The sequence below is a fragment of the Zootoca vivipara genome, chromosome 5 (genome assembly GCF_963506605.1).
Source record: "Zootoca vivipara chromosome 5, rZooViv1.1, whole genome shotgun sequence".
NCBI classification, from domain to species: domain Eukaryota; kingdom Metazoa; phylum Chordata; class Lepidosauria; order Squamata; family Lacertidae; genus Zootoca; species Zootoca vivipara.
The window spans coordinates 46,112,650-46,134,023 of NC_083280.1; the positions used below are offsets into that span (position 1 = coordinate 46,112,650).

Sequence of the window (21,374 nt, forward strand, 5' to 3'; positions counted from 1 at the left end):
GCTTCCTTGCGAGAAAAGGGAAAACTTGGCAGCTATGATTAATTGCCCAGCCCAACCTGAATTTACCAATATGTGATAGACTCCCATCAGACAATAGTGACAGTCTGGAGGCGCCTGCTGTATAAAGCAGCTTGATATTGTTGTCATCACCCAACAACAGCATATGACGTGAAACCACTATCCCAGATCAAACAGAGACATTCACATCACTTCAGTCTTCACGAAACAGGATTCGTGGCTTGGAGCTTCCTTCCTCTCTCGGATCCTCTTCTAATTGAGAGGTTGGGCTGAATTGATGCTTTACACCCATGCTTTATATATAACCAGTGCTTTTTCTTCTTCTAAAAATGTTTAGGGGTAGGCTACTCTCATTTCCCTACCCATATAGAAATACTGCCCCTCAATGAGGCCAAACTTCGATTCACAAAATGTTTAGGGGTATGCGTCCCCCCAGAAAAAAGCACTGTACTGTACAGTATATAATGCTTTACATTGCCACTGGTTTTAAAACTGTTTCCATCTTAATTGTTTTAGATTGGATTCACAGGTGTGTGTTGAGATGGGCTGTGTTTCTGTAAAGTAAATTCTAGTTTTATTTGTACTGAGGTGGGCTTAGTCCTGAAAGGCAGCATTGAAATATTTTTTGGGGGGGGTAAGAATTGACAGACATGAGGGACTGAGCAGCTTATGGCACGAAAGAGAGAGCCCATAGTAGTCACTTGCTGGGAACTGGAGAACCCTGTTTCCCAGTGAGCTACTCAATGGGGAGCAGCAGCAGCAGCACTGAGCTGGAGAGGGAGGGGAAGCGGTTGCTAGGAGACGAGAGCAGCAGCCCGTGTACACAGCGGCAACGCGGCAGCGAGGAGGAGGACAGGCCCTTTCTCCCGGCCTGTGCGCGGGGTCCTCGCTCCCTTCTCACCTCGGGGCCTCTGCGCTTCTCCACCCGCTGCAAAAATGGCAGAGGTGAGCCCCTTCCTAACGGTGCAACCTCTTCCGTATCTCTCCCCCCCCCCGCCGCTCTAGGGCTCCCTCCTCCCCTTTATTACATTTCCTTAACAATACATTCCCCCCAATCCATCCATACCTAGGAATCGCCTTCTTCCTCCCCAAAAGGAAACAAGGGTTACTGGGCGCCCTCTCAGGTATATCCACGTACCCCTTCTGCTGCCTCCACACCCACCCACACCCCATTACTGTGGAAGAAGTAGAATAATATCTTCTTTCATTTGCCAGTCGCAGTAACATACATGATAGCGTGAGTTTCACCAGTTTTAATAGATCTAAACTTTTGCACACTTGTGCGTAGGCTCAGGACAATGTCCTTTCTGACCTTATTTTATAAAGACATGGATGTAAAAAAAACACCTCTCATCCCATCCCCTCGAGTACGTACATATACCACACATTTCCTCACCAAAACTCGAGGGTGTGCGCTCTCTACCTTGCACCATTATTGTACGCAGAAGTAGTATGGTTTAAGAATGGTGAAAAAGTGGGATTATTATCTGAGTTAGTGATGGAGCCAGGTAGAATTTTGTTCTGGATTAATTGATCCAGAATAGTTTACATGTCTGATCATACACCTATTTTAAGTGTTTCACTCTCCAGACTTTCCTATGCCTTACCTCTTGCCCAGTTTTTCCCTGGGAGCGGCCGCCGAGACCACATAACACCGGTCTTGAAAGATCTACATTGGCTCCCAGTACATTTCTGAGCACAGTTCAAAGTGTTGGTGCTGACCTTTAAAGCCCTAAATGGCCTCGGTCCAGTATACCTGAAGGAGCGTCTCCACCCCCATCATTCTGCCTGGACACTGAGGTCCAGTACCGAGGGCCTTCTGGCGGGTTCCTTTGTTGCGAGAAGCCAAGTTGCAGGGAACCAGGCAGAGGGCCTTCTCGGTGGTGGTGCCCGCCCTGTGGAATGCCCTCCCATCAGATGTCAAAGAAAAAAAACAGCTACCAGATTTTCAGAAGACATCTGAAGGCAGCCCTGTTTAGGGAGGCTTTTTAATGTTTAATAGATTATTTTATTTCATTTTTCTGTTGTAAGCCGCCCAGAGTAGCTGGGGAAACCCAGCCAGATGGGCGGGGTATAAATAATAAATTATTATTATTATTATATACCCATCATTGTGTCCTAGAATTCCTGTCCATGAATTTGTCTAATTTGTTTTACCCTGTTCCCTTCTTTTCCCAGAATGACTCTCTTAACTTGTTTCTCCCACATCTGTATTCCATCGTGCCCTGTATTCCATTTCTGCCATCATTTTCCATTTCATTCTACATTCCTTTTACTATCCTTTCTTCTAATTATCACTTGCTGACATCTGTCAGTGACTAGAGGAATGTTTTTCTCCCTCCCCTCATAACAGTAAAACTCATGGATGCCCAGTGAAGCTGGATGTTGGGAAATTCAGGACAGGCAAAAAAAGTACTTCTTTATGCAGCACATAGTTAAGCTATGGAGTTCCCTCCCCTAGGAGGCTGTGATGGCCACCGATTTGGATGGCTTTAAAAGAGGATTAGACCACTTCATGGAGGATAATGCTATCAGTGGCACTATTTATGATGGTTATGCCTTGCCTCCATGATCAGAGGAGACACAAATGCTTCTGAATGCCAGTTGCTGGAAACCACAGGAAGAGGGTAGTGGTGCTCTTGCGCTCAGGTCCTTTCTTGCTGATTTCCCACAGATGTCTGTTTGCCCACCATGAGAACAGGATTCTGGACTAGATGGGCTATTGGCCTGATCCAGTAGGGTTCTTCTTATGTTCAATTTCCCTTTTTGTTCTCATAATGCCTTCTTTATGTATATTGGTGACTGTTCTTTAAACCTTGTTCACTGCTTTCCTATCCACCATTTATTTCCCCTGTGGGCTTGAGCAGACAACAGTAACTCCAACAGACGTGCGTAGCGCTGAACTTGAAATGGAGAGGGGAAAAAGTCAGGGGCACCAACTCTCTTTTGTACTGGTGGAACATGTGCTGATCCTATGGGTTGTCAGTTTGGTAAGAAATCAACATGTGGACTAATCTTTGTGTATTGTTGATGACCAAAAAACCCACAAAAGAATCCTGGATAGCATTTAACACTACTAACCATCCCAAGGTCCCCGCCCCTATTCCATTTTTGTGGTTCCCCCCCAACACGAGGACTGGATCTCTTTTCTGTCTCTTGTTTGTAGTTCCCTACCTGCTCACTTTCTCTTCCCCTCCTTATATCTGTCATGTGCTCCCACCTGCTTTTACTCCTTCTCTCATCCCACTACCTTCCTTCTCTCTCTGTATCATAACAACTTTGCTAAGACACTTGAGATGGAGTGAGAACTCAATTTGTTGTCTGTTGGTTGATCTCATGTTTTAAAGGATGCTTTATGCTGTTTTAGTCATTATGTATATAAGATTATTTTAATGATTTGTTGATATATTAACTGTCAAAACTTCCTCCCTGGGGACAGTTGGTAAAGGGCGGGATAGAAAAACTCAAAATAAACAAATGACTCCTTTTTGTTTCCTGTTTTGTGTGTCTGTTATTATTTTAATCCCCCTTTCTTTCATCTCTCAAGTCTGCAGGGGTTTCTTTAAGAGAGACCATTTTCTGTGTCTTCTAGTACAGTTGTCCTATGCACCTTGTAGCTAACAATCTTTTTGTCGTTTCAGCTACCCGTTGCCTTTTCCCTTAGTTTTGTCCTTTATTAATTGAAATGTTCCCAACCTGTGTTTCTTGATACTCTAGGCAAACGGGGGGCAATAAACCAAGCTTTATGGGCTGAATAACTGAGTTTGGCATGAACTCAGACAGGGAGAATAAAACAGGCAGCCTCACTGCTCTCCTTAGCCCACAAAACATCTTTACTTCCGTTTGATTTCACACATATTTTTCTGTCAGCAAGTAGTTTATCATGAGTAGAGAATACCATTACATTTTAAGCATTGTGAATTGAAATAGTTTTATGGTGAGGTGCAATATTGTGGTCTATAGGCTCAGTGGTGGCATGGTGATACAATAGTGATATATTGGCTTCTATTGTATAGCTAGAAGATATTAGTTGAAACAAATGGGATCCTGTTCTCCTCCCTCCACATCTTCCCCACCTCCTCCCAGTTGATCAGCATTCCATGCCCACTGAGCGTGCTCAGTTCTCGTTGAACTGTTCCGGGGTTTCCCCCTCCATTTTGGATTTTTCTTTGTGAGTTGGGGTGGACACACTTGTGCACAGTTCTGGTTGGATTAAAAGCTTGGATTTTTCTATTTCTGTAGGCAGTTCTCACTTCTTAGAAATTCAATTGTTGGGGCTGTTTACAGTATTTTTACCTCTCAAATCAGTCAGTGTTATGTGGTCATAACACAATCCTCATTGGACTCTTTCAGGCTCCCTTACGGATGGGGTTTCTGGTGTGATACTTGTGTGCACCACAGCTTCCTCAGACACCTCCCCACTAGTTACCTGTCAAGTCCCCCCTGCCTGTCTCTTTTTTTTAAAGAAAGGAGGGTTTGTGGGCTCTTTTGTTTAGGAGGGATGGTCTTTTTAGGGGTGTTTTAAAAAACGTTTTTGAGATGTGTATAGGTGTTTTGCTTTTTGCACGTTTTCTTTCTTTTAAGAGTCTGAGAATCTTCAGTTTTTCTTCTATGAAATGGGTATTATGTGGTGCCCATGGCAGTTTCTTAAATTTATAAGTATGACCCTGAGCCCCAAAAGTTTGGGGACTCCTTATCTATTTGCTAAAATATGATGTTTAGTGATCTGTCTGATTTTATGTAAGAACAATTTAGGCTGCAATATTATACTCACCTGGAGGTAAATTGTATTAAACTCAACGGGGCTTACTTACTTTGGAATACAAATAGCACAGATTTTATTTTGAGACCAACTTAGTTATTGAAAATGTAAACAACTCAAAATTACTTACCTCTGAATAAGCATGCATAGGCTTATGCTGCAAATCAGTTTCTTTTCATCAGACCTGTGGTTTATCCAACTTAAATTCACTATCTTGTTTCCAATACTGTAGTTGTTTCAGAGGAAGTGTACAGAAACGTAGGACAAACATAGAGTGCTTCAGAGTTGTCAAACAAATGGCTTCCAGGCTGTGGCATGTAAATCATGCACTGTAACCTGCCAGGCCCTAGATATACTCTCTAACTTCCTGGGACTACAAAGTATTGATAAGCCTAGCATTATTTTAAGGCCAAAATGGTGTTGATTCCCCCAACCCGTCCCAAGTAATTGCTTAGTGAAGAATTGAAGAACAGCATACAGTACTTTGAAGTGACATCTTCAAGCAATATACAGTATGATCATAAAAACAAAGACAGCAGTTGTGATATAAACACTGGAATCTTTAAAAGTTGTGTTTTATAATTGGATACTTTGTGTAATGGTATGTCTTTATAGATAGGCTGAAGTCATGTTTAAAAGACTCTGCTTGCCTAAAGGATTGTGCATTTAAAATAGGATGGAATGTAAGCTTCATATGGTATGAGTTGCCATAATCACAGATGTTTTAATCAAAAGGAGGTACCTTGGAGCTATTATACCAATATTTTGGAATATGTCATTATCTTTATCAAGATGCCTTTGGTGACTGACTGATAGATTCTCCCTTTCCTTTCATCCAGGAAAAATATGACAAACCTGCAATAGAAGAAAATATCTTTGAAGCGTTGGAAAAAGACTTCCAAGAAGTCATCAATGAGCTTACAGGAGATCAAAGCCTTGAGAAATTTCGCGTGGAATATGAGAAGCTCCACACGGTGCTAAGAAAGTCCTATGAGAATGAAAAGCGTCTCATGGCAAAATGCAGGGAGCTGAATGCAGAGATTGTGGTGAATTCGGCTAAAGTGGCTACTGCCCTGAAACTCTCACAGGATGACCAGACAACAATAGCATCTCTGAAAAGGGTAAGGGGAGCAAAAAATGGCAAATGCATAACTGAGGTCGTAGTACTAAATGGAGGTCTTGAACCCATAAGATGTTAGCACTTTCATGATCCTTAGTATGATGACTTGGTGTGAGTTTCAGTTTGTAGTGGAAGTTGATGTCACTTTACTGTTGATCTCAACTCTTCTAATTCTGTTAATCATCTGTGGTGGAGAGGGAAGATCAGATTATGCAGGGAAACATATGCCACCTATACTAAATGTTTAATAATACATATTTAAACCATACATTCACATTCAGTTACATTGACTTTATTCTCACGTCACTTGAAACAATTGTTAAACTAGAGTATAATTTAAATGTATATGTGTAGTGTATGCGTGCTGAAGTTGTGGGTCCTTTGCTCCTCCCCCTGCTCTTGTTCCGTAACAATCCTAGAAAAGTTTTACATGAGGTCAGTGTTCACCATCAAACTGGCATTTTCAGAATGTAGGTCAATTGAACCCATGCAATGTTTGGCATGTGGTAAAGCTATTGTGTGATAGTTTCATCACATACATGCCTCCAGCTCTCAACAGAAGCTACATTTACAGCGTAACACCAAAAGTGCTGAAAGTGAGTTTAAAATAATATGCAGGAAATGGACTACTGCATATCTCTGACTGCACAGAGTGACACAACCTACATTTACAATGCACCAATTTCATAGTGTGGATTTGGTAAAAATATAGGCTAATGTATTTATACATCTAATTTTAGGGGCTAGCATAAGATTAAGTCTAGTTAGAAGTATCTTAACAGGTTTTTGCATTCTTTTTGTTTTGTATCTTCAATCAGTCACACTTGAATGGCTTATTTTATTATCTTACCATATTAATACTTCTTTGTCCTTTTACCCTGCTACAAAAAGGAACAACCTTGTGTTCCTCCATCTGAAATAAAACAAACAAACAAGAGGACACTTTCATAATGCTGTGTATAGTCATGCTCTAGCCAAAGTAAATGACAAAAACAAAAGCCCATTTGGGTATTAAGATGTCCTTCATCTGAGTGTACAGACTCCTTTGACTATGTCAATGAGAGCAGGAACAGTATGGAGATGAGATGAGCAATTATATTATGCACCAAATTATCCAGTTATGCCACTGCGGTCCTTTGGGAACTTTGGGGAAATCACAGTAAAGTTGCAGCTTAAGGCTAATTGATTGGACCATTTTTCACCTAGGCAGGTGAAATATGACACCTTTTACTTAGGCAGGTGACATTGATTTTAATGAAACTATTATGAAAAAAATAAATAAAAAATAACTGATATCATGGAACTGTAGAATCTATTTGATGGCTTGCTTTGGGGCTGCAATGTTAAGAAAAAACAGACCAATGAAATTTTGTGGGGTTTTAATGGGATAAGGAATATTTATATAAAATATTATTTTCCCCTTCATCTGCTTTGTTGAACAAATTTGTTCCTTAAAAAAATGTAAATGTTACATGGACATTAAATACTATTTTAAAACATGGAATTGTACCAGGATTAATTTTATGGCACCAACAAGTGGTTTTCCTTCAATATAAACAGTAGCTTTAGATGGGTGATTTCAGGACTGAAGCAGAGGAAAATCATACTGCCTGCTGTGAGCATGACAATTATCACCCCACTGCAGGGGCTGTTATTTGCATTTTAAAGAAATGAATACTAAATATAAAGATGCATTTAAAACCAGATCTAGATTGGCCCTTAGATTCTGAACACAAAAATAGTTTGGCTGAGGCTAATTCTTCTGTTCTTAAACATACAGTATTGTTAGTTATGTATATAATGCCTTATTGAACTGGACAGTAAGCTTAATATTATTATTTCAAAATCAAACAATATTTACATAATAATGAGATGTGGTATGAGAGCATAGAACATAGAAGAAATATGGTAGATGTAATAGGTGAAAACACATTTCAAAAGCTTTATAAGAATCCTTTAGGGAGCTTACCTTTTTGAAAAAAGTCTTACTCAAATTATCCTTCTGAGCTGTCCCAAAAAAGAAGAGAAGAAGCTAAGATGTGGTAGCAAGCAGCTTTCCTGACCCAAGAGCCACAGATATTAAGGGGATGATCTTCTTGCTACCTGAACTCTCTCCATATTTTTATGATTTGATGGACTAGTATGTGATGGTTAACAAAGAAAGGGGGAAAATCCCTGGCTATGAGCTGGAAATAATATCCCAAACAGTAGATTTTAATTTTTATGACAAAACATGTGGCTTCAGGTCATAGTTGAGTACCCTTCCTTTGACCCCCATTGTTTATGGGCTAGCTTAACCATAAACTGCTTTGTAATCTACTCATTCTCCCAACTATTCATATCACGTTTACTCGTTTATGAGGTAAGCAGAAAATATTAAAAATACTAGCTTGCTTTCCCCTGAATTTCTTGTTTGAATCTTGTTTGAAGAGTTGGAAGCAACCCCATGGGTCATCTAGTCCAGCCCCCTGCAATGCAGGAATCTCAGCTAAAGTATCCATGACAGTTGGCCATCCAGCCTCTGCTTAAAAACCTCCAAGGAAGGAGAGTCTACCACCTCTAGTGGGAGTCTTTTCCACTGCTGAACAGCTCTTACTGTCAGAAAGTTTTTTCGAATGTTTAGTTGTCATCTCCTTCTGGACATTTTAAGAGAAAAGCTGGATTTTAAAATTATGGTTATAGAAACGTTGGGCAAAATATGGATAAGCTTGGGTATGGAATCCAATGGACTTTAAGCAAGATTCATGCTGATGAAAATAAACAACTTTGAAAATACAATATAATTAGGTATAATGTTCCATATTAGTAGGTATGGATTGCTTAATTGAAAGTACTAATATTTACTGGCCAGACAGAATTGGCTAATAGAACAGAACACAGATGAAGATCAAAGGTTGAAAGAAGGTGAAAACTTTTATTTATTAACCTGGAGGAAAATTAATTAGCTGATTGTTCATTTTTAATTTATGAAACTGTTTTCTTCATCCACAGGAGATCGAAAAGGCCTGGAAAATGGTGGATGCAGCTTATGAGAAGGAACAGAAAGCAAAGGAAACCATCCTGTCTCTTAAAGAGGAAATTGTGAACTTATCTAAATTAGTGGAGCAAGGATCTGGATTGTCATTGGGTCAGGAGCATAAGTGAGTTGCATCTGGAGAGGACTGGGAGAAATTGCCATTCATTGAGACTACATTTGATAAAGATAATGCAAATAATGTTGCAAAAACCTGCACATATTATATTTTAGGTGGGAAAATACATTTCATGTGTGAAAAGCTGTGTGTTTGCACCCTCAGAATAGCTTGATAAATTTTATTCAAAAGCCACAGCAGTCTATCCCCTATGTGCCCCCCCCCAGCAAGTTTTTCTGCCACTGATTTTAGTGGTAAAAATAATAGAAGCATGGCACTGGGGCTGGCAGAAAGGTTTTAACTCCTTGGCCAAGTCCAGTTCCCTGATGAGGATGCAAATTTTCCCTTCCTGGTCTTCAGATCAACCATATGATGAGTGGGGAGAGGGCAGTAATGGGGGGGGGCTGTGTGGCCACACACATTTTTTCCAACCCCTACCACTGGGATGTGGCCCCCAAAGTATTGGCCAAAGGTGAATGTGGCCCTCAAGTCCAGAAACGGTTGCCACCCCTGATCTATAATTTATGTTCTGGGGAATGTTAGGCCATGGGGACATCTTCAATCTCTGCATTGATTAGTGGTTTTTATCAGTGAAAAATGTTAAGAAATTGACAGTGTGATTGGTAGATGGGAAAGCAGTTGCCACAACCATTTGGTGTTGCTATATATTCGCTTTAATTTGTACTGTTAATATTGTGATTTTAGGTTTGCTGCTGGGAGCACCTGTGTAACAGTAGCGTAGCAGTTGCCAGCATACTTGGAGCATAAGTTCAAGCTGCCTTCCACATGGGTTTTCAGTTGGAACCCAGTGTCTTTCATTGTTACTCAGTGTGTCTAACTTTTGCTGTTGATAATAACGATAATAAACAATCATTGTACTTGGCACCTTCCCTGTGGGTCCTTGCTTTAAGGAGCTTACAATCTAAATTTTAGCACTGCAGTATGTGGTTGTTTCATTTACAGGTACAGCTAATAGTTAATGCAGGGCACAGGAATTGGAGAGCTTTGCCAAACGCTTCATGGAAAAGGTGGGAAAGTATACCGGTCAGGAGGGGAGAAAGGGAAGTTTTTTTTTGTTGGTCAGAAGGTCTTGGGAGGGCCGAGGGTGCTAAAGATGGATGAGCAGATATCCTGGGCAGATTATCTTCTTGTCTCTTGGATCCTGGACATTTATGTGTCATGTAATATCTCAGATTAGCTGAGACAACCTATTCAAATCCAAAGGGAGACACCCAAAGAAACGGCAAGACAGGAGTAGAGGAGTGGGCATACAGTGAACATGCTGCAGAGCAGGACAGTTTAGAGTTCTGTCATTATGTTGGAAGGAACTAAGTTTGAATCATGAATTCAGCTGAAGAATAAAAACTACTGGGTTATGATTTATGCTACCAAGTAGTAATAGGGTGTTTTTAACAACTGTTCGCAGACATGCAATTTAGTTGACAGGTTTTGTGAGCTAGTAGAAGGGGAGTTTCATGTAATGCAGTTATATCTTTACACTGTCATTTCCCACAAAGCACCTTTTGCCGAGAACACAGAGAAGTTGACTTGGATCTTTCCCCCCCCCCCCCCACAGCCTGCGGGAATTGCTAAAATTCAAGGAAGACGTAACAAAGGAGCGAGACCAGCTTTTGGCAGAGGTTGTAAAGTTACGTGAAAATGTAACAAATATGTCAGATCAACAGCATGAAGCAGAAATGACAAAAACTGTGGCGGAACAAACCATTGCTGAGGTCTGTGTAAACCCTATTTGCTGTCACTTTTGTCTTTGTCTAGAAGGCTTTTCAAGCTTGCCAATTTGTCTCTATTAACTACCACCTGCTATTTTACTTCCTAAACCTTTTCTAGGCAGGTTGGTGAGAAGTCATCAGTGACAGAGCATTTAATCTCTTTCATTGATCTCTGACATACCTTTTTCAGAACAGTTTTCCTTCTGTAGGCAGGGGACTTAAATATTTGCCAAATATGCACCAACCAGAGCTGCTGCTTTATAAATACTGAGAAGACATGTTGCTACCCTGCTGAGTTTATAATCTAGATTGAGGGGAGACATCAGGGGAGAGGGCAGAATGGAGGCAGGAATAGGTTTTTTAGCTTAGGTAGAGGCGGAGGGGAACAGCCTGAGAACCAGGGTTCCTTCTGCTGGTTCCATCCCTTTTGCTTGCATCCCATCTGGCATCCCATCTGAGTTTTGTGATCATTTCTTGTACTTGTAAAACCCATATGGGTTTGTGGGGTAGATAGTGGGGTGTTCAGCGATCTCTATACTTTCTTGCCCCTTACTCCTGAAACATTCCTTTCACTGTTCATCCGATCACTTCTTTGTATTCCCTGAAGTCTCCCTAAAACATATTTTGTTTCACAAAACCATTCCTTCACAAAACCATTCCTTTGCTTCACCCTCACCTCCATTCTTCATGTGAAGCATTGACTTTATCTCATTAACCCTACTTTGCCCAATACTGATTGTAAGTTCTCTGGCTGGGGTTCTGATCAATTTTACTGTGTAGGGACATAGTTAGCACTGTGGTCTAAACCACTGAGCCTCTTGGACTTATCTATCATAAGGTCAGCAGTTTGAATCTGTGCGATAGGGTGAGCTCCCATTGCTCTGTCCCAGCTCCTGCCAATCTAGCAGTTCAAAAGCATACCAGAGCATACCAGAGCTTGAGGGCATCCTGAGCAAGTTTGCAGATGCCACCAAATTGGGAGGGGTGGCTAATACCCCAGAGGACAGGATCACACTTCAAAATGACCTTAACAGATTAGACAACTGGGCCAAAGCAAACAAGATGAATTTTAAGAGGGAGAAATGTAAAGTACTACACTTGGGCAAAAAGAAAAAAGAAAGGCACAAATAAAGGATGGGTGGCACCAGGCTTGAGAGCAGTACATGTGAAAAGGATCTAGGAGTCTTGGTAGACCACAAACTTGACATGAGTCAACAGTGTGATGCAGCAGCTAAAAAACCCCAATGCAATTCTGGGCTGCATCAATAGGAGTATAGCATCTAGATCAAGGTAGATGTTTCTGACTATCGGTCGAATAAAGTATATTGATTGATTGTTCAAGGTAAGTAATAGTACCACTGTATTCCGCTCTGGCCAGACCTCACCTGGAATACTGTGTCCAGTTCTGGGCACCACAGTTCAAGAAGGATACTGATGAGCTGGAACGTGTCCAGAAGAGGTCAACCAAAATGGTCAAAGGCCTGGAAACAATGCCTTATGAGGAACGGCTTAGGGAGCTGGGTATGTTTAGCCTGGAGAAGAGAAGGTTAAGGGGTGATATGATAGCCATGTTCAAATATATAAAAGGATGTCATATAGAAGAGGGTGAAAGGTTGTTTTCTGCTGCTCCAGAGAAGCGGACACGGAGCAATGGATTCAAACTACAAGAAAGAAGATTTCACTTACACATTAGGAAGAACTTCCTGACAGTAAGAGCTGTTCGACAGTGGAATTTGCTGCCAAGGAGTGTGGTGGAGTTTCCTTCTTTGGAGGTCTTTAAGCTGAGGCTTGACAGCCATCTGTCAGGAATGCTTTGATGGTGTTTCCTGCTTGGCAGGGGGTTAGACTGGATGGCCCTGGTGGTCTCCTCCAACTCTATGATTCCTTGATGCTAAGTAGATAAATAGGTACTGCCGCAGCAGGAAGGTAAACGGCGTTTCCGTGCGCTCTGGCTTCCGTCACGGTGAAGCAGTTTAGTCTTGCTGGCCACATAACCCAAAAAAAGCTGTCTGCAGACAAATGCCGGCTCCCTCGGCCTGAAAGCGGAGATGAGCACCACACTCCATAGTCACATTAAACTAGACTTAACTGTCCAGTGTTATTTTTTTACCTTTACCTTACTGTACTTTACAATGCTGTGTAAATTGTTTAAATAGCAGAAAGTAGAATGTTGAACTTATATGTGGGTAAAATATACACTTATTGATTCCCCTGTTTAAAAGAAAAATATTTTTTTGCCATTTCCTCCTCTATTGCTGTTGCAGCTTAATCAGGAAATCCAGTTGCGTCAGAATGAGGCTTCACGGGAGGCCCGAAGGAAAGAAAAAATGGAGAGGGAACTAAAACAGCAGCAGTTGGAATTAGACAGTAAATTGGCTGAAATGAAGGCAATGCAGCAGAGTATGAATAAAAACAAGGAGGAACTCCTGAGAATTGAACAGCAGCTCAAGGAGCAAAAGGTAATGTAGGGTCTGACATTGAACGTCCTTAAAAATACACACACATAGACTCTTCAGATCAAGGTCAGATTTTGAGGACAGAATGAAAACACTTGGGGAAATTAAACTCTCTCTTTTTCTTGGTCATATATGGCTAATATAGATTTTGATGAAAATCCCACCTGCTCCCTCACTCACACTGAAGTAATTTGAGAATGCCTTCTAAAGATTTGTGGCAAAAAAGGACAATAAAGCCACATGCACAAAATTACATCCTGGTCCCTTGGGTTTGTTAAAAGTATCTCTGAGTGGAGCCTTTAGTTACATGACATGAGATAAATGAATGCATAATTGTGGGATCCAGGAACATGGGAAGGAAACATGGTTCCTTACTGTTGGACTCCATCTCCCAATCCAACAGCATCTGGTCTGTACCCCCCCCCCCCCGGTAAGATGACAGGGTACTTCCTGTTTCCTCTGAGGTCTGCCAAGGAACAAATACAAGAGCAGGGATCAGGAAGGATTCTAAAGATTGGACATGTCTGGTTTGTAGAATTACCCAGCAGCACATAACATAGTTTTGCATATGTGAGTCTAGCAATACCCATTTATGAGCCCATTGATAGTTCTTGAAATTATGGTCTTTCTTTTGTTGCTTTTTAAAAATTTTTTTAAAAAAAGTTGCATTGAAAATGTGGCAGCTCCGGAAAGTGACTAGTAGTTGCATTTATGACTTATTAAATGGGCTACTGGCTTTCTACTGAATATTTCTATGAACTTGATTCAGATGCATCTGAACCTTTTTAGTGGATACATTAAAATGAATATGCCATATTTTCTTGTATATAAATGAATTATATCAGAAAACTCACCAGAATGTATTTAGTTTCTGTAGGTCTTCAAGAACTCACTTTGGAAATTTCAGTGTCTCAGGGTATATTCACACACAGTTAGTTTAAGCAGCACGGCATCTGTGGGGAAAAATCAGCTTATGCTGACTTATTATTGTGTGAATGCTGCTTTTTGTGCAAAGGAATAAAACTGCCACATTTTTGGTGTTGGGCCAGAAGCTGATTTTGACTGAGAAGAGCATGTGTATGACTGTCTCGGTGTGGACTGATGCAGCTTGAGTAGCAGAAGCCGATTTTTTTCTGCAGTTGCCTCAAACTAATAAAACATAAGAATGGACTTTCACTTCTGCCTAAAACAGTGTTCATGCTATGATGCCATGGCTCACCAGACTGTCATTTCATACTATATTTCTTAACATAGAATTGTTGCTCGTTTCCCTCTGAAATATTGAAGCCTGCAGATAAACAGGGAAGCATGACAATAATATTTTCCTATCTGTCACTTGAGTTGTAAGGTTAGCTGTCAGAATGTTGGTAAAGATCTTTAGACAGAAGTTGCTGTCAGAGTGCAAAGTATTCATTTTTTAAACCAAAATATCATTTCTTAGCATTTTTCTGGTCAGGCCTTAAAATGGTCTAGAATCTAGATTATTTTTTCAGTCCATTTCCCCTGATGCTGCAAAGCCCTATGAGAAGCAATTTTAGTAAACAGCAAAAGAGGTTTGGTAATTGTAAAGCAGTTTCTTCCTGGAACAAAAGTCTTCCAGGAGTTGCTTGTGTCATGCAAATGTATAGTCCTTCCTTCCATTCCCTGAGTGTATTCGGGTAGACGTCTGTGACAGTTGTTCATTTACTGTAGATAAAGTTTTTAATAAAACCAAACACAGATTCAGTGTATATGCAGAACTAAAAGGAAAATTTTATTGTCAAATGCATTGGTCCTTTTTTTTTTAATTTTTAAAATAGTTTTATTTGGAAATGTAGCCTTTTAAAATAGTGTGAGGATCCATTTACACATAACGAATAGTAATTGTGGGCCAGTCCTGGCATAGCTATTAGCAGCCGTAGAATGGCACCAAGTTTGCTTTACTAACATGCTTCTCTGCTCCCAGAATGTCTTGATTTTAATCAGTCTGTCAGATAGCGATGTCCTGCTACCCTTTTCTGTCCTTCCTATTGAGGTAACTGAATTTCACTGGAATATGCACTTCTATGGACTCAAGTAATTATGAGCATGTTGAACACATGAAGTTGCTTTAGATAGACTTTGGGGTCTATCTAAACTAGTATTGTGACAGGCACCCCTGAAGGTGCACTCTTCCATTGTCTCCCAAGACAGATGGATGCCAACCCATCTAGACCAATATTATGACAGGCAATGGTGTTTCATGGTCTTAGGGGCAGTCTTTACCAGCTTTACCAACTGCAATCCTTTGCCTTGAAATGCTTGAGATTGAGCCTGGGACCTTCTGCAGTGGTGCAATGTATAGTCTACTGTTATGAAAAATGTACCCCAAAATGCGTTGCCTTTTAAGAAGGACAGACGCGGGTCGGAAGCTCCAAAATTTGCACTAAGTTCAGCTCCGCCGGGAAAATGACAGAGACCACACGATGCTGTCAGGAAAAACAAACTGATCCCTTTATTGCAGAATGCAAAGCTACAGCTGTAGGGTCCCTGCCTCTGGAAAGAAGGAAGGAACCCCGGGAAATGGTGAAGTCCCCCTATATACCCTCCTGTTCATGCATGGAAATCTCTGGACTAGGAGGGAGGGGGAGACAAGGGCGACGGGGTGCGGAGATGACTCTTCCTTTCAGATGGAGAGATGTCAATCTCTCTTCTCCTGTCGTTGATGGTGCTCCCTGTTGTTTGGCAGGAAGGGCAATCAGTCAAGATGGGTGCAGAGGTGGGGCAGTTCCTGGCGATTTCCATGGGGTGGAAGTCCGCCCGGCAGTGTTTTCCTCCAGGCCATGGAAGGGTGGGCTACGTTGAGGATGGCAATTTATTTGAATAAAGTTGTCAAGCTAATCTTTCTATTGTCCGTGTCTTCCTTCGTTGGGTATGGGACGGTGATGGGGAGGTTTCAGGGGGGCTTGGGGTCAGAGAAGGGTTGCACAGAAAATAAGTATGGAAAACATTTCTAATACATCCTGACGTATACAGTTCTAAAATATAAAACAGTGGTTTTCTAATACAAAGAGATACTAACAAACCTATTTTCTAATACAGAGGAACACTAGTCTAATTAATCAAGAGTAATACTGAGGTTGTGGTTAGGTTCTTAGGCATATAGGGAGGGACGCCTTTCAAGGGATATAAGGGGTTTCTCACATTTAAGGCACATAAGGCCAGCAGACATATAATCACAAGAAGCAAGCATATAATCACGAGAAGGTAAAAGTTCATAGCAAGTTTGTATAAGGTTTGTATAAAATGGTAAGGCTGTATAAAAATGGGCTGCGTTACTTGGTGGAGTTTATGATAATTGTCTGTGATAATTGTCTAGGCGAGGGTTGCATATGCTTGTCCTTAGGCGAAGGGGAAATGCAGATGTCTAGGCAAGGGTTGCATATGCTTGTCCTTAGGCGAAGGGGAAATGCAGAGTTTATGTTGGATTTTAGGAGGTGTTTGAATATGTTAATCCCTGCGGAGGGGGTGCGGGTCTGTGGAGGGAAGGAGAGCCAAGCTGTGGCGGCGAAATGGTGGTGCGAAGGACTCTGGGTAGCCGTAGCTGTCAAGCTGTGGTTACCCCTCTCTGTTCATTAATAATGGTGTCCTGCAACCCCCCCAATATGATTTTATAACAGTGTCCCCTCTCTGAGGCAATATTGTTGTGTAACAACCAATCATTGCCTCATATAATCGACAGTGACGCATTCTCCATTTCACTGTATGCAGCAGTATTCTAGCACTTATGGGAAAAACAAGTGGTCTATGCTTTACATTTACCAGAAGATCCACCAATATTGACTGGAAAGCGTAGTTTGTTTGTTTGTTTTTACCTTTTTGTGTGTTGTCAGGTGTCAAAGCTAGCTCTCCTCTGGTCTCACACCTCCATCATGGCACAGCAGCAACAATCCCTGGTGAATCCCCTTAGGGCTTTCATATCGACCATGTCACCTGGCACTCACCATAGCTGCCACAGGTTTGGACATGTCATGAGAGAGATGCCTTTGCCTTGGGCTTTCTATGGGATTTTTTTATTATAGGCTCTGGTCTTGCACTGTAGTAGGGAGTTGCTCAGTTACTCTTAAAGGGAGAAAGCTACTTGCACCTTGGATTCACTTGCCCAATTAGAACTGACCCAATTATAATTTATACAGCCCCATAAAAACCATTCTGAAAAGGGCACATGTCCAAATTGGTCAATGTAATTCTATAAGGAATCATTCCAGGTAAATCAAGGCATATACACCTTCTTGTATCTGCTGGTTTCATGAATCCTGAAACTGCTTCTTGGTAAAAAGAAGGCTGGCACACTACAAAGTGCCAGGTGAGATAAGGAAATGTGGTCATAAATTGATCTAAATCTCAACAATGGACTATGCAATAGCCTGATCTTTTAGAAAACATGAGTCCTCCATTGGGCGAGTCCTCCATTGGGCGTATAAGGAATAATACCACCATTGGGTGCATAAGGAATGTTACACTATACAATAACTAACTATACATAAAACATGAAAGCAATTACACACAAAAATGCCCCCCCCCTTTTGTGGAAATAACATATACTTGTCAGACATAGGTCAAGGTTTCTGCAGAATATCACGTAACATAAAACATAATTATATATCAGTTGCACAATCTTGAGGGCACAGTCTAAAATAAAAAAAGAAATATCCTTGTAACTCATTCCCCCCCCCTTGTCCGTCCCATTTGACACATTTCAGCATTCCTACATAATAACACATAATGCATAAAACCTTCACATTGTTAAGTCTACACCATTTGTATATCTTGAGGCAATTGGGTGAACTTGAGATAATTCTTGCTGCTTTTGCATGTATTTCCAACCTTGGGCACAAGGGCTTTTCTTGTCTGCCTTTGAGTCACTGGGAGGAAGTTAACAGCACTTCTAAACCTTGCTGAAACATTATAGCTAAGAGATAAAATGCCCTTCATAATTCAATTACTTAGTTTCTCAAGTCTTTTATGGGAATAAATTGTTGCGGCCACTGTGATGCATTGGCAGGTTGGTAAGGTGGTGAGGGGATGGTATTAGCATTTGATTTCCTGTAAAACATCCTTTTGAAAATAGGCCTGTAGGGGGTTGGGGCCTGAAGATATAATTAGTTAAATAATAATAATAATAAAGGGGAAAATATTCTATAAAGTTCTTCTTGGGAAGCTGCAAATAATATGTGATCATAGTTAAGCATTTTATTCATTTAAATATTATTATTATCATTCATATTTAATTACTGCTGTTATTGTCTACTCAGTCTGTTTAATTTACTTCACCTAGTTTGGCTGTGGAGGACAACAATTTTGTTAATTAGGACACAATTGATAAGTTATTAACATTTTCCATGTGTGGTTCTGAATTCTCTTGGAGGTTCGCGTATCCTGTTTGAAAGGGATTATTATTACTATTATTATTTACAGGAAAGAATGACTTAGATGCTACATTCGTATGTACAGGAAGAAAAAGTAGAAATAGAAAAAATGCATAAATAAAAACAAAATGATATTTAGATTACCACTCAAACAACAATTTTTTTTTTTTAAGAAGGACTTGACACAAAAATCTCAGATTTAAAAAAAATTATTATCAAATAATATGAAGACATTATAAAGACCATACAGGTTAATATTGGCATTCCACGTGATGGACTGATGGACATGCCCCAAAATATAACAAAACAAAACACTGACATATGAGGAACCAAAATAAATAAATAAATGCTAAAACACACAATTTCTAATAATGAGCATCTCAAATGAAAATAAAGAGTAGCAATCTAAAGTTGTACAAGTATGGTTAGATTAATTTCATAGACATAATGGAAAAACTGATTTAATAAATGGAAGCAGATTATTTGTAAGCTAAAGAGAAGCGTCAAAGCCAAAGAGAAATAATAAAAGAGGAAAAAGGAAATTACTGTTTGTATCACTTCACTCCCCCCCCTTTTTTTTTTGCTGTGGGAGAAAGGAAAAAATAAACACTTGTTACTGGAGTTTAGTCTTCTTAAAGGTTCACATATCCTTTAGAAATGTTCTTCCTGGGAAAGCTGTGAGAATAATTTTTGCATGTTAGGTTGGAACTTTGCAAGGGGGGAGGTTATGCAGGAGTTAATGCTTGGGGTGAAATGCAAATGCGAGATAAGTATCTGAAGGTGCTTCCTGAATACCCATTGGAAAGGGGGAGCAGACCCTTGGTTTGCATAGTCTGGAGTTTTTTTTCTAAGCCCTTGACTAAAATCACAATCAGTATCCTGTTGAAAGGGGAAACAAACAGCAACAAAAAGTACTCAAGCGATGAAAGTACTCAAGCGATGAACTCAAAGTGGGAGTGCTGAGATATTTACCTCTGGAAAGAATTTTGCATATTAGATTTGGAATGATGGTCCAACACTTGACCCTTTTGTTTTCTCAAGTGACCCCCTGGAGTCAAAGACACATAAGGAAATTTAAACAAATTTTCCCCTGCATGGCACAGGCACTTCAGCATTTGGTTGCTGTTTTTGTTTTGTTTTGTTTTTAACCTCCTTTTTCTCTCTATTTTTCTCTTCAAGCTGGCATAGCCTCTGTGCATGTACAAAGTTCATGATTCAGAAATCCATTGTACCACTTGAAAGTGTTGCTGGTGTTGGCTAAATTACCATTTGAATAGAGGAAGGGAAGGGTGAATAGGTTAGATTTTACACAGAAACCCAACAATTTACACTTCCACCAAACCAGCAACAAAAAGTGGTCAAATTAAATTAATTTTGGTCAGTTTAAATCCATTTCTATAGCTTTTGTGTCCTGAGATATTTCTGACACCTCTTACTTCCTGTTCCTTGCTGCTTAGGAAGCAGGCTTATAAATCTTAAACTTTAAATATATAAAACTTCAACATCCAGACAACCCAATGTTTTCACAGACAACCCAACCCAATACTTTCACAAGAAAGCTGCAATAAAAGTTTGGTCAAATTAAACTCCTTAATGAAGTCATGGCACTAATTAGCCATGTTTACTGTACTATATAAACATCTCATACCCCAGGCAAAATAAATCTTGATTTGCCCCCTTTATCTACAGGGTTCGGGGTGAATTCGTGATTGCAAATGTTTTCGTTTGTTTTTAATTAATTTATTACAGCCATGGCAGACTAAATTCTCTGCCCCCTTATCTATGGGTGATATGGCCAGAGCAGACTTAATGATATTCAACATTCTCACTCATCTCAGCCTCACCATCTTCCAGACTAATTCTTCTGGCCTTTATGTACAGGGATGGTCAAGGCTCATTCTGCTTGATTATGAATTTGTATGTGCTTGAACTGTTGGGTGGAGTTTTGCAGTTAAAAAATAGCTGACAATATGGTGGGGGGGGGGAAAAACACCAGACATTCATTTCCAATGTATGATATACCATCTCTACCTCTTTCTAAGTGGCACCTCAAACTCTTCATGCCAAACTTTAAAAATCTGTCTTTCCATCCTTCTCCACCAAAGAGTAAAGCTTGACTGAATTCAGGCCATTTCACTAAGCCACCAGAGTTTAAACTCACTTTTCAGTGCTTGAGTAATCTAGTCCACCCCTTCTGAAATATGGGGATCTCAACACTATCACCGCCCTTAGGATACACATACATTTGAGTACAGATGCCTGACTGGGAAGGAAACACGGGCTATGCCCTATCACGGAAGCACACGTGTGTACTAAGGGAAAAATAAGGAAGGGGAAGATTAAAAGTACCAACGTTATATAGAAGCCTTTAGCAAATCTTAAGATTGGATAAAGATTGGGAAATGTTCAAGACTTTCATATGTGCTTAAACTTTAAACCTTAATAGAGAAAGTGATAAAAACTTATATAATCACTCCATAACAACAATGACACTCTTGTTCCAACTCTGAAAACCAATAATCTTTCCTTGCCAGAAAGCAGAGCTGGGCTGAATTTCAACCCATCACCACATCAGACACATTGCCTTTCACATAGCTCTAAAATGGAAGTTAGAAGGGACCCTGAGGTCATTTAGTCTAACCCTCTAAGATACAGGATTCACAAGATTTGAATGAAAATACCAACTTTATACAGAACCCTTTAGCAGATGAGTTTTTTTCCTTAAGAGACTGATATCAGGAGCCCGACAATAACCCTTCTGTCCAACACA

General features: G+C 40.3%; 1 protein-coding gene across 1 annotated transcript in view; it reads left to right on the forward strand.

Moving 5' to 3' along the window:
- Positions 1–831: 831 nt before the first annotated feature.
- CFAP58 (cilia and flagella associated protein 58) overlaps positions 832–21,374 on the forward strand; it is a 94,164-nt gene continuing 73,621 nt past the window's right edge. Inside the window, exons 1-5 of the mRNA XM_035133533.2 lie at positions 832–963; positions 5,620–5,901; positions 8,892–9,040; positions 10,608–10,764; positions 13,026–13,220. Coding sequence (XP_034989424.1) covers positions 955–963; positions 5,620–5,901; positions 8,892–9,040; positions 10,608–10,764; positions 13,026–13,220 — 792 coding nt within the window. The 5' untranslated portion in view covers positions 832–954. The remainder of the gene's footprint in view (positions 964–5,619; positions 5,902–8,891; positions 9,041–10,607; positions 10,765–13,025; positions 13,221–21,374) is intronic.